This window comes from Protopterus annectens, chromosome 14.part0, assembly GCF_019279795.1.
Source record: "Protopterus annectens isolate FY-2018-M chromosome 14.part0, PAN1.0, whole genome shotgun sequence".
In the NCBI taxonomy this organism is placed as follows: Eukaryota; Metazoa; Chordata; order Ceratodontiformes; family Protopteridae; genus Protopterus; species Protopterus annectens.
The window spans coordinates 1,089,505,929-1,089,520,486 of NC_056748.1; the positions used below are offsets into that span (position 1 = coordinate 1,089,505,929).

Here is a 14,558-nt window from a genome sequence, read left to right on the forward strand (position 1 = left end):
AAGGAAAGAGGAAGTGAATCACTGAATTTTATAGTCCATCATCAGCTAATAAATCAAACAGTATTTTACTAACTTTTGCTTAAGTGCAGGTATACAGACATAAAGTATATTAATATCCCTTTTGCAAATGTAAGGATTTATCTAGTGTACTCATCTCGTGTTTCTTCTTCACGTATTTGCATTTGTGCAATAGCATATGTGAGTTTCTTTATGAAAAAGTTCTTCGGGGACATTTATCAACTTAATTTTAATTTCTTGCAAAGCACTATGGGAAACAGTGTGCTTCAGAAATGATGCATGAATACAGAGTTCTCTGAAAATGCACTTAAAATGACGTCTACATGTCTCATCACACAAATTAAGATGCACACAAAAGCACTGTCAGTGCTTGCAGAACTAATTATTTTTCTGTTTCTCTTTCAGGGAAGGTGCTGGTTCACTGCATTCTTGGAAGAAGTAGGTCACCTTCCTTAGTGATTGCCTACTTAATGATTTACCATCACTTGTCACTCGAAGCTGCAGTCAAAAAGTTAACAGAGCACAGAGCAATTTCACCAAACCGTGGCTTTCTTAAACAGCTGCATGATCTGGACATAGACCTACGTCAAAGAAAAAAAAATTGTGCCCTATTGTAGGAACCACAGAGCACAAGTTTATCTTCAAGATGTTTCCACAATCCCCCTTCCTATCATTTTACTTATAAAAATACTAATGGTAATTTAGCTGATTTAGTACACAGAAGAGTAATTGTATGTTTTCATTATTTCACATTACAGAAGATAGAGTGTGTACCTGCCAGCAAGATGTTTTAAAGAAATTATACCTGATGACATATTATAGATATAGATGACATATCAGATATAGAGGGTGGGAGGTTGGCGTAATGGTTAAGGTGTTTACCTTAGTAGCACAAGGTGCAGGATTTGATTCTCATAGGGGGTAATTGGCTAGGCTCAAAACTGTCCATGAGGGCAGTTAGCCTAGTACTAATCTATGAATCTATAATTAGGAAAACATGAATGATATGAGCAATATACTGTGATTCCAACAAAAATATTCTCAAATCAAGCTATTGTACAATTTTCCTAGGAGGTCTTTGTTCCCTGTGACCTTGATGCAGGAACAGTGCCCCTCACATTCCTGCTATTTATACAGGCTAACTCTGGGAATGCTGTTATATTCCAAGGTTTCCATTTACAGTCTTACTTTCAAAGGACATTATTATGATCCTTGGAATTTCAAAAGGTACCCCATATTACAATGTTATAGTTGTGGTGGGTAGATTATATTTAGCTGCAGAATGCTTCTGACTCACTAAAAGATGTGGTAAAATAGACTAGAAAAGCATTCTTTGACAAATCTTATATCACACATTCATCCTGCTCTCAGGTGAATTCAAGAGATGTGACTAGTTTTGAGGCACATAGCGATAATGATATGCACGTAGTAACATTTACAGGCTGGGCGAATCTGGCAAAGGGATGCAATAATATCTGATGTCATGGGCAGTGGGCATTACTTGTTTCAGAAAGATATAGTGCAGTTAAAACCAGTAACCTCAAAGTACTTATGCTATAAAAATGAGCTAATGACAAAGAAACATACTGTAATTTGGGATCTATATTATATCTTCGAAAGCTGTAAACAGTGAATACTATTTACAGCAAAAATGCCATGCATTGAATTTACTACTGTGGGGGGATGCGTCCCCCACTAATTATATATACCAACTCTGAGATCACTCTACAGTAAGGAAAGGGCAAATTTTCCAATCTTCACTGTAATGCGATCTCACTATTTATAGTTCACTGCACGGCATTTTCGCTGTGAATAGCTTTCGTTGTTTACAGCTTTCGAGGATATAATACAGACTTGAAATTTGTGAAAGCATTCCAGCTATAGAGATGTGAATGAGAGTTAGAAAAGGTTTTGAATGGGTGACAAGAAGTGCAGGTATATGCTCAAGTCACGGAGACCCTGATGAAAGGGGTAGATGCTTAAAACCGGCATTTAATTGGATTTACTGGGGAGGTGAATGAATGTGCTACAAAACACATAAATAGCAGTTGCTTAATCATTTCAGAAGAAGGGGCACAATAACATGAAAGGAGCACACTTGGGACTGCTGTTTGAGATTTGCATTTATTGGCTTCTCACCATTTATGTTTTCCTTTAAAACACCAGCGTTTATGTTTAGTACGTATTTTAGACAATGTTTCTAATGCACAGTAACAGATCCATTACAGCACTAGCCACAGGGGGAAAAATATTATACTCTAAAGAAGCAGGTTAATGAATAATAATAATAATAATAATAATAATAATAATAATAATAATAATAATACGGCATCCACAATTTTACATCATTTTATAACATCACTGCTGTGGATGGTAACCCATGGCATGCTTGGGCCTGAAGCTCATCATAGGAATGTAATAATAATAGGTCATCCATGATTTAATGTCATTGCATAACATCACTACTGTGGATGTTTACCCACGGCATGCTTGGGCCTGAAGCTCATCATAGGAATGTAATAATAATAGGTCATCCATGATTTAATGTCATTGCATAACATCACTGCTGTGGATGTTTACCCATGGCATGCTTGGGCCTGAAGCTCATCATAGGAATGTAGTAATAATACGTCATCCACAATTTTATGTCATTGTATAACATCACTGCTGTGGATGGTAACCCACATTATGTCATAGGAATGTTGTAAAGTTACAAATAACACAAAATGTGAGTTGCTTTACTGCTAAACAATATAATCAATATATTTTTATAAATTACTTATCATATGAGTTGAATTTTTGTAACATTAAATATATGTTTTTTGCATGAAAGATCAGCTTCATCTCTTAGCTATATAAACCAGATAACTGTTGCAGTGAAATGTTATTTTTAAGTTTATCTTTTCAATGTTTCTATTATTATAACCCAGTCTTGCATTTAGTAAAAAAATGTGCAATGCTACATTTTTCACATGTTGTTTTCTTAAAATTACAGTCTCAGAGATTCAGAAATTACTGTGTAAAGTAAGAAAAGCTGATTTCCATATGTTCGTTGTCCATTCACTATACTGAGAATACTGAAAATTATTAAAATAAATCACAAGCTGTTAGAATTGTGGCATTTGTTCACTGTTCCTAGTACATAACTTCAATAGTAGACCTTAAATGTTGAAAGTTTGCATGTATTTTGCATTCCGTGATAACATTTAGTTTTGTCTCTCTATGCCTTATGAAATGCTTATGTGAAAGCTAGTCAGGCTGACTTCTGACATTATCTGTTTGAATGCTGATGTAATACCATTAATCCATCAAGTGAAAGTATGGGTATTGAGTCCATAAAGCATACTGCATTAAGGCATTGCATCTTGGGAGCTGTACCTGCAAATGGAAGATAGATAATAGAAAAAGTCATTCCAGAGCACTGAGATACAACAAGAACTCATGATAATCTTCTACCAGGTAAAGGACTGTCTTCTGATTGACCACAAAAAATAAATAAAAAAATCAATATTATATTACTTCTTCACTGCCTCCCTTTCTTTTTTCCCCTTAAATATAAGTTGAGGGAGGTGGAGGTGCCAAGAAGAACATATTATAAAATAAATCTAAGAGAAATGTCAGTTATTAATGTGACACAATAATCTTGGTGGATTTGTTTTGGTTACTGTGCTGTCTTGGTGATGTTAAGTCTAAGTAGAGGGAGTACAGGTGTAAACGAGGTAGAGGTTACGGTAACTGGCCCAGCAGAGAAGATGTTAGATATGGATCCCAGGCGTAAGCCTAAAATGGGACTAGAGCTGATAGCGTCTGAGGTTCTATGGTAGTAACAAGTAATGATACTGAGAGACAGTGAATGCAATGATCTCAAGTGGAGAGAAGATAAAGGTGCTGTTGTCAGAGGCTTGTATAGTAGTAAGATAAGTAGGGAGAAGTACTGGTGGGACATGAGGAAGTGCAGGACCAGTTAGAGTATATGTGCCAATAATGAAAGGCTGACATTGGGACTTGGTAAAAGATTGAGCAGTGCTGTGTAAATGTGATTAGCTGAGATATAAAGGAGGGAGGGGCATAGAATTAACAGGTAGCTTGTGAGTAGAGGATGGTTACTTATAGTAGTTATTAGGTGATGAAAGACTGGCTAATGGCTACGGGGAGGGGAAGGTAGTATGATAGTTTGGCTGGGAGAGAACAAGCACATAAATACAGAGAAGGGTGGAATGGGTGGGATTGGGGTTAGGATAGATGAACAGAGAGGGTTATGCATAGATCAAAAGAAAGCTGTCAGTAAGATTTGGAAAAGACAAATATTTGGGGATAGTGGATAGAAAATGCCTGCAGATAGGTGTGTTTGGAGGATACAGTTGGAGAATGGGGGATTTGATATTATTCAGTGCTAGTGCCAAGGGAAGCAAGGAGAACATGAAGAGCAATGTCAAGGCAAAGAGACAGGGTAAAATGGCCTAGAGGAGGGGAACATTGGGGGGGGGGGCAGTAAAAGTAAAAGGAAACAGAAAAGCAGTGCAGAGTTGTGGAGAGAGAAGGATTAGATTTGGAATTTATAGACCATGAAGTACTATTTTCTGATAAAAAGAAGAGAAGAGAAGGGAAAAATAGGTTTCAGATGAGGACAGTACTTAGAGGCTATTTAATGCAGTCTTCAGGTAGGTCTGGCTACCAGGTGTGGGACAGACTGGACTTTTTAGAGGTCCTCCAGTTATATGTTATCCCCTTAACATTAAAACAGATGTTTTCAGCTTTAAAGCTTACACTTTGTATTTGAGGTCAAGTCCACCCTTTAGTTTCAATTCAGTGACACTATTGTCCCAGGAGATTGGTCACAAAATGCTGGTTTCTCACTTGGACACTGTTTCTCAAATTTTGGATGGAAGAGGCATTATAGGGGAGGAGGAGTTTTAGAATTTATCTGTGCAGTTCACACTGGAAAAGTAGGAAAAAGGAGCAATATATATATATATATATATATATATATATATATATATATATATGTATATATATTTCTACTGAGTAAGTTATATGGATACAGACAGGAGATACAAACTTATTAAATAAAACACTACTGCTATGTGATAATTAGGTGTATAACCCATGCTTCAGTCACCTATGTCCACAGTTTGAGATATTGAAGTAAAAGCACAAGATACTATGAACATTATAAAGAGAAAGGGTGATCAACATGTGTGCACATTCCTTTAAAAGGGTAGGAGTATTTTTCAAAGAAGGTAAAGGGATGGAATTTCCAGGAAGAATTAGGATCATAGGATCATAGGAAGTTGCTTGGCTAATGGCTCTAGGGCTCTTAGAAGCTTAGCCAAGTTCTTACCCTTATTTCCACAATCAGCACCTATTGCCCCTGTCCAAGAGAGAGACAGAGATGGAACACCAGGGGTGAATTTGCAGTCAACCATCCAATCATCCAGATTGTGTTTGAAGAAGGCCAATGAGGTGGTCTGTTTCACATGAAGTGGGAGTCTGTTCCAAAGGTGTGGTAACCTCTGGGAGATTTTTTGTAAATATGTTGAAGAGAAGAGAGCCAAGGATTGAGCCTTGTGGGATGCCACATGTGACGGGGAGGGTTATTGAGGTTGAGTTCAGAGAGATAGGTAAGGAGTTTGTTACAGGAAACTGTATCAAATGCCTTGGATGAGTCTAGGAAGGTGGCGGAGACCAGTTGCCCTTAGTTCCTGTGTGAGTTTATGGTATTGGAGAAGTTGATTAGGGCAGTGTTGGTGCTATGGGATGGTCTGAATCCATGTTGGGTTTTGGACAGTAGGTTGTTGGTTAGTAGGTGGGTAAGGAGTTGGTGATGGATACATTTTTCTAGAATTTTTGAGAGAGGTGATAGGATAGCAATGGGATGGTAGTTAGAGAGGTCAGTAGAGGGGCCACCCTTGTGTAGGGGAGGTGATATATGAGGTTTTCCACAAGAATTGAATGGTGCATATTGAAATAGATCTATTAATGAGTAGGGAGATGGGGTAAGCAATGGACTTGGTGAATAAGGTCTCAGCATTGTTGAAATGTGGGGTTTCTTTTTGAAGGAGCTGAACTTTTAAATTGGATTTATAAAGAAGGGCTATTCCGCCTCCTCTTCTGTGAGCTCTATCTACTCTCAATATATCAAAGCCAGGTGGGGTTATAGAGTTATCTTTAATATGGAGTTTAAGCCATGTTTCTGTAATCACCATAATATCTGGGTCGTATGCAGAGATGTCTCCATGTAACTGTTCTATTTTGTTCATGATGCTGCAAATGTTTAGGTTCAGTATGAGTATATCAGTGGGTTTGTGCTTAAATGGGAGGATGAGGTTGGATGTGGTATGGGGAATATTTGTTGGGCTGGGGTTGGGGTGGATGTCCCCTCCTAGTAGTAGTTGGGTTGCAATGCTGTCAATGGTTTTAAGGTAGAAGATTGTTAAGAAGTGATGTTTGACGTTGGGGTGTTTTTTGGATTGTGAGGTGTAATGGAGTGGAGAGGGGAGTTGAAAGATAAAAGAGTAACGGATGACTGGTTGTGTGTTTGTTGGTATGGAGCGGTTGCTTATGGTGTGTGGTAAGGTGGGGGATTTGATGCAGTGCATGATGTTGAGTGGGTGGTGATATGTGGTACTACTGGAGATTATGAAGAGACAAATGGATAGAGAAGGTAAGAGTATTTGGATGATGTGGTTATGTAATTGTGGGGTTAGTGTCATGGTGTCTGTGAGGTCTATGTATTGCAAGATTGTGGATGGGTGGAGGAGGTGGGGTGTAGGGGTGTATGCAGTGTGTGGTTTGTTGAAAAAGAGGGGTAGTAGGTTAATAGATTGTGGGTGTGGCCTAATCTTGAGTTGTATTGCAGTGATTGGGTGATGGGTGTGGCAGGTAAGTCAGGTGATGTGTGGTATGTATAAATCTGGGAGTACTGGGGGTGGGTGGGAATGGGGGTAGGGTAGGGGAGCAGAGTGAGCCCAAAGGGCGAATGGAGCAGGGCTGCACCGCACCAATCAGTACACAGGTAGGTGACTGCAGAAAACAATCTTTGAGCCTTTATCAGCAGAATGTGTATTTGGAGGGGAGAGAGAGATATGCTGGGGTTGAAGTAATGGAATGGGTAGGTCTGCCAGAGACTTGGTAATTACTGATACATTTCCAAGGGTCAAGTAGAACCAAACAAAGTTGTGGGAAATGAGAGTGTTGGAGTGATTTGTGGGGCAGATAGGAAACAAGTAGCTAGGGTGGCTGTGGTAAGGGTCTTAGGCTGGCTTAGTTTGGGTAGCTGATAGGGGTAGAGGGGTCTTTAAGCTAGAAAACAAACACTTTTCCCACTGCCAATCCTAATAACAATAAATATGTGTTTAATTAACCTTTTTGTTTGAAATAGGGAGCTTGGATGATCGTTGCTCTTAGGCTGGTAACAGGAGGTGCTTGTTGGTACTTGGGACCCGATGTAGTATTTCAGGTATGCTCTATATTCAGATAGAGAGAAGTCAGAGTTAGGTAGGGTTATTGTAAAAGCAAGAGACATAAGCAAGCTATATTGCAGATAATAGTCAGAGGACAGTGCTGTGGGAGGGTTGCGGTACACTTATTAGACCTGCAGGAAGTGTAAAAATGATTAATAATGTGGTATATTCAAGCTGCAGTTGGGAATATACTAATGCACAAAAGTGTGCCTTTCCGGCCTCTAGGTGGTGCTGTTGAACAAGCTATAATGTAAGTGTAATAATGACCAGACTGGGTAGGGCCAGCAATCCACTTAAATAGAAAAAGGATAGTGGAACACATGAAGGCAGGGAGGACATGCAGACTCCACTACCAGCCAATAATTGAACTAAAGAACCTATGGCTGTGAGGTGACAGTGCTAACCTCTGCATCACTGTGGCACCCAAATGTTACCTGGGAATTGAAAACTGCTATCAGTGCTAGTAATTTTACCCATTAATGTATACTGCCTTCTAAAGCTAAGGATAACTCAAAATGCCAACAATACTTCCACCCTCTAGCAGTTAGACAAACTCCACTTATCCCAGAAAACCATACCTCTCAACTGTACCAAATTCCTCAGTATTTCCCATTTTGGGGGGCAAGATAATAGGATGCCATGAATTCCTGAGTGGCCCCTTCGAATCCTGATTTAGGTTTTGTTTTATTTCAATTTTTTAATGAACGCTGATGTCATCATGCACTGGTGGTATATCATCAGCATCATTAGACAGTCAGTGCCATTTGCATTATAAAATTCTGAATCCTGAATGTGATACTTTGTCACTGCTTAGAAAGTTAAAAATAGTGGCAAATGTCTTTGTAGAAGACGTTTCAGTTTTATTTCCTAATATCTTTAGTTCTTGTAGAAAAATACAGTGAAGAATATGTAGTAAAGTTAGTACTGGGAACACTTCTTATATTTAAGAAGTTATAGGAAGTAGCATACGTATGGTTTTACATTGGTGTATGGTAGTTGGCAATAAGTAATGATAACAATGTTCATATGAATTCTAGTGGGATTTGTAGTCCAGGATTTTTTAACCTTTTGTAAATTGTCTTAAGTGGGCATGTTGGACACATGGAGGACATTGTGTTATTAGGAGTAGGTAAATACAGTAGAAACGTGTGTCGAGGATAGGCAATGTTTTCATAGGCATACCTCTTACCTGCTAAGCATTAACAGTCATAGGTCTGTGACCATTACTGGGCACCACCCCTTCCCCTCCTCACTTCCTCTGTGTACTCTGGGTTTGCAGAGTTCACTCGTCTGCTCCTATGAAGAGTTCTCAGTTAATGTAAAAGAACTAGAATTTATGATTCTTCTCTCTACTTCTTTTAGAAGAATTATGTCATAGGCCAGTAGTTGATGATGGTAAGTTCTTTTATTCCATGGCCGACTGACTGTTTGTTCATTCATTTTGTTGCCAGTATTTAATGTTAGCAGTTACTTAGTTATATATACCTAGACTTCCTGTGAAGCTGGTGGACTACGTGTTGTAGCATATGGGCTGCCTGTGTTAGGGAAAGAACAAATTATTTTTTTTCCGTGGCTGTCAATTCATTTGTTGCCAGTATGTAATGTTAGCAGTTTTCTTAGTCACATAGACTTCCTGTGGAGCTGGCAGTGAACTACATTATTGTAGTATTTGGTTTTCCTAACTTGCCTATCATTTTGAATCTTACAAACTCCCTGTTACACGCAGACGCAGTAAGGTTGGATGGATAAGGTTGGATTATCCATGATAAATAATATTGATTCAGCTCAACAGCATGTGTGCATTAACAGTTTTTTAACCATGCCATTTAACACTTCATAGTTAAGTATTTAAGTAAGTGTCTCACATTATTCTTTTTCCTGTTTTATTACACATTATGATCTGATTCCATAGTGCTCCATGTTTAGCAGGCTGAAAATTGACATCTGTGATGTAGACTGCTTTCACTTTGTTGTCAGGGGCATATATCTACTGAAGCAATGGAAAATGAGAGCGAATTGGCAAGTTGGTGGATAGAACTTAATTTACATTAGGAATTGTTATAGACAAGAACACTTGCCTTGGAAGATTGTACTTTCTTTTAATAATAGAAGACTTTGCACTTGCGTGTTTGACCATTCCTTTTTTTTTCATAGGGCAGTATCTCACATGCTGTCTAGCACTACTGTGCTGTATGTGTGCTCGCTCTTAGGCATAAAGCACACAGAGATTCAAGGTTTGTAAACACATCCTCTATGTCTGATTCCATAATCCAAACATTTTGCTAGCTCTTTCCTGTTTCCCCAACATACTCAATTTACTGCCTATTTCAAATTTGCCATAGTAGTAGTCCAGTTTGAAATATGTGTTTATTTTTATGGATTACTGTGCCGGGTTATAGTTTATATAAGAATAATGGATACTTGAGTTTTTCATGTGAATTTGACAGATCTTTACCAATACCACCGTTTTCAAGGTAGCACAATTTTTGCAAACATAAAACAAGTTTCCAGAAAAATTTAGTGTAAATGTTTTGCTATCTCTTCTTCAGGGGAGTTTAAATGTTGCTGTTTTTGGTACGTCCCTGTGTCCATCTGCTGTGCTGTATGTTTTTTGTTTTTCTGTGTGTGTGTGTGTGGGGGGGTCTCCTTTAGAGGAGTTTGACAGATGTATTGTGGTGGTGTTTTTTTGTTTTGCAGGGGTTTCTCTGGCTGTGTGGGACATTTGCTGTCACATACGTCTCAATCTCTTAGAGCAAGAAATCTGGACAAAGCCAAAATAATGGTGGGACAGAGGCCCAACAATAGGGGCAGATTATAAATATTGCTCCTGTAAACTCAGATAGTTGCTAGTATAACATGTTTTGCATTATTATGTATTTTCTAAGGGATACGAAGTCTGAAATTCAAATGTCTGCCATTATGCATTATTATTTTCACGTTGGCATCCCACAATTCTACAGGAGTGGGCAGGGTTACACAATTATGCATGCAAATTGTATGTTAATCAGTACTCCGATTTTTGGCCAGTTGTACCTACTTTTCATGGGCCTTTGTCCAGACTTTTGATGTTTCCAGGTTGAGACATACGCAGAATTCCTTATAACTCTTACTATCATCAATGAAAATGTTCTTTGAAGGCACTATCAAAGACCAAAAATACTTTATCCCTAGCACCTGACAACATACCTGCATGTTTACTAAATAGTGCCAGTGCCTTTGCCAAACTTTCAAATCTGGGTTTCCTCTGGGTGTTCTGGTTTCCTCCCACATTACAAACTTCTCCCCAGCTCCTTCTCAGTGTGTACACCCACAACACACTTGGTCTGCCTTTATCATTGCAGCTCGGGTCCCTCCTCAACAACTGCAACATTGCCAAATAAAACCACCACTACAGTCCAGTTTCTTCCTACAGTTATTTCAAGCAAAGAATAACACTTTTTTAAATAAGGATGCTCACCAGAAAAGTGTGCATAGGTGAGTAGATGTTTGCAATTCTTCTTATTAGCAAATTTGGTCCTTTAATAGTTATTTTTAAACATTGTGACTGGATGCTTACAATTCTTTTTAATAGCAAATTTGGTACTTTTACTAGTTATTTTTTAAACATTGTTTCAGCCAGCGTGGACACCTGAAAGGGCTCTTCCTCACCCCAGGCAACTATAGCTTCATCTCTTGCCACTAGGTGGTGCAGCTAACATTATACTTGTTGTATCTTGTCCCAAATAAATCTGCCTCCCCATTGGAATTCCTGTAAAGTAAGGCTATTACCATTTACTTGGTGTATATTTGTCCGTAAATAGATCTGCCTTCCTTTGTTGATTTACTTACATACCAAGGCCATAAAAGTAGTGTTTCTGCAACTATATTGTTACACTCCTACTTTTCTGTCTCTACTTCTTCCTTGCCTTCTCCTGCCTTCACTTACCTTACAGCTCCAAGTTTTCCACTTCTCATACTGATTGTTTTCTTTGCACTCATCTCTGAGGGGGCAGGACATAGCTCTACCTGCTTTTTCTGGTTCTACCTTCACTAGTCTTGTAGCTCCCTCCCCTGACTCCCCCTCCCCAATGCACATTGACTAGCCTATATAAGTGGATCTTCTTGAGCTGCACCATTTTTAAACAGTTATTCTGGCTTGCTCATGGTGAGGAAGCTCTCCCGTTTCAGTGTGCATGACCACAGGTAAGTGCCTGCAATTGTTTAAGCTATTCTCAAATAATTGTTGTGCACCTGGGTCTAGAGGCATTTTTATGCTTTCCAACTGAAGTAACTGTATGTAGTCTAGGGAACTAACTGAAGTAGCGACTGCTTTCACTACATAAACTGTTTGCTGTTAAATATGCTGTTATGCTTACATTGGATTTTGGCTGGCAACTCATGTAATGTAATGCTCCTTAACTGGTATTGCCTGTTTTGTGTACTTGCCTACAGTATCCTTTCCCTAGTTATTTTTAGAAGCTGCAACTGCACATATTCCATTTATTAAAACAGTGTTTTAAGTTACCAGAGATGGAAATGCTTGTTCCTTGTTGGCAACTGACAAGCTTCTTCAGCCTCTATTGATCAGTGCTATTCTGTATTGCTTAATATTACAGTTCTGCATAAGTGTGTGTTCTGTGTTATCTTCAAATGTGTTCTAATGAATTATTGCCTACTGCACTATTTTGAGAAATGATGACTGCATCACCCTGGGTCTCCACTGAAAAAGGCTCTGTCCCACTTGCACTAACCCAGTCAACAAATGTCAAATAAACTTGTTTCATAAGTGCACTTGTCTCTGAAGGTGACAAGCCAGCTCCATTCACCCTCACTATGCTTGTGCTCCCTCCCCTATCCTACCCTCATTCCCATCCACCCCCAGATCACCTAGACCTATACAAACACTAACCAGTCCCCCCTAGCTTCTCCTAATCAGCAATCACCCACTGACCATCAGTCACACCTCAATTAATGAATACACTGTTTGTAACACTCCTCCCTCCCCTCATGCAACTCAATGCAACTGTCCTTAATCACTGTAGTCCCACCACACTACACCAACACGCCTCTGTCTCTACATCTTTTTTATCACACCATCAAGCTAACCTAGCATTTGTAAACAAAGAATACACACTATGCTCTTTCTCCTGCCCACACTCTATATCCTACTGCTATCTGCATACTAGCTAACATCCTACACTCACCTACAAATACATGTTCATAGCCCAACACTATATTATACTAATACCATCCACTCCTCACTTTCCTACCTTGCTATCTCCTCCCAACTCTACAGTCACACACCTACTGCATACTTTCACTTCAAGCATGTAGCTGTCAGCAGTACCACTAATCACTTCAGCAAACAACTTTCACATACTCTCCAAACTGTCACACAAACATGCATGTATATTATCACAGATTCTCTGTAGTGGTAATATACACCCCAGTCCCAGGCCACATACTGCACAACACATCATCACTACCATTCCACCCCTCCATCACATTAAAACGTCAGACCTTATCATTCTTAACGACCCTTAGAAGCCTAGTTAACAAAATCACAGACTTTCATGCAGTCATCGCACAATACTCACCAGACATTCTTATACCAACAGAAACTTGGCTAAAACCCCATATAAGAGATCCAGACATACTCCCACAAGGTTATTGCGTACACAGGTTAGACAGGATCAGGAAGAAGGGAGGTTGGGTTGCAATCTTCTACAAAGATAACCTAAGAATAAACTACCTACCTATCAAATACCCTTATGATAACAACTTTGAAGTCTTAGTAACATGGCTCAGACTCAACCCAAAGAAAAATATTACCATAACTGCCACTTATATACCTCCGAACAATACTCCCACTACCATTGAGGAACTCATAGCCTGAAGAGCCTCAACCTGCACCTGCAAAACTATTAGCACATGTGACTTCAACTTAGACTGGAACACCTGCACTGGTGATAACCTGTCCACCTTCATAAATCTACATGGTTTCTCCCAAACTGTCCAATTTCCCACTCAAGTAGATAAACATAGCAAAAGGGAATCTATCTTAGACTGGTCACTTATTAACTGTACCACACACAACTCTCTCTCCAGATGCCTTCCAAATCATTTAAGTGACCATAGACCTACCTACTTGTTACAGAGAAATGCATTTCTCAAGCTTATTCTACACAAAATGCATATTAACTTACAATTTCTTCACAAATATGTTTAATGAATTATTTAATATTTTATTTATGTTAAAAATGATATGTAGTATAGATGCATAGTTATACAACCCACAATTACTTATTGTAGTTCTGAGTGTTTCACAACTGCATTCTAATATCAAGCTGCAAGTGTATTAACAGATGACTGAATGTAAAGAAAGTGCTGAAGGGGTTAACGAATGTTACAAAGACTGGTTTCTGAATTCAAGAAGGAACACAATGCATGTAAGCTCTGACCTTCCCATGCTGGGATGGGTAGTTACAAGGAATGTTGGGGAGTTAGAATGTACTGGTACTGAAATGTACAAGTTCAGGGAACAAGACTGGTTAACAAGTTAGATATCTTGTGTTTTTCTAAAACATTATTTTTAATAAAAACATGATTGTTGAGTGTTCATGTGCAGCATTGAGTGAGAAGCACGAAGGTCTGCACAAATCTTATTTGACCACATCAGTATTTTGCATGCATGATACTGATAAGAAAAGTAAATAAGAACTGTGTATTTTTGCTGCCTGGGGAGATTGATTATTAAATTGTGAAGACAGTCTCCCAGCACTTACGTATGTGGATTTAAATAAAAAGAAAATGTTTTGCAAATCCTGAAGAGTTATTCTAGACTCGACTAAAAGGTAATTATTGTTATTTATGGATATTTTAGACTGCACTTTAACATACTTTATCCGTCATCAGCTCAACCCACCCAGAACCATAGTTTATAAAGTTGTACGAAATAAAAAAAAAACTTCTCCAGCGAAGCATTCTTAGACATGTTTAATAAATGTAACTGGACACCACTCTATCATCTTCAACTCGACCAGGCTATAAAATACTTCAATGACACATTTTTAGCTATTCTAAATAGCTTAGCACCAA

The 14,558-nt window shown here is 38.7% G+C and overlaps 1 protein-coding gene across 1 annotated transcript in view; it reads left to right on the plus strand.

The window, feature by feature from the left end:
- The window catches only part of LOC122788765 (protein phosphatase Slingshot homolog 2-like), a 620,674-nt gene extending 617,546 nt beyond the window's left edge, over window positions 1-3,128 (plus strand). Inside the window, exon 7 of the mRNA XM_044055659.1 lies at window positions 424-3,128. Coding sequence (XP_043911594.1) covers window positions 424-635 — 212 coding nt within the window. The 3' untranslated portion in view covers window positions 636-3,128. The remainder of the gene's footprint in view (window positions 1-423) is intronic.
- Window positions 3,129-14,558: the final 11,430 nt, after the last annotated feature.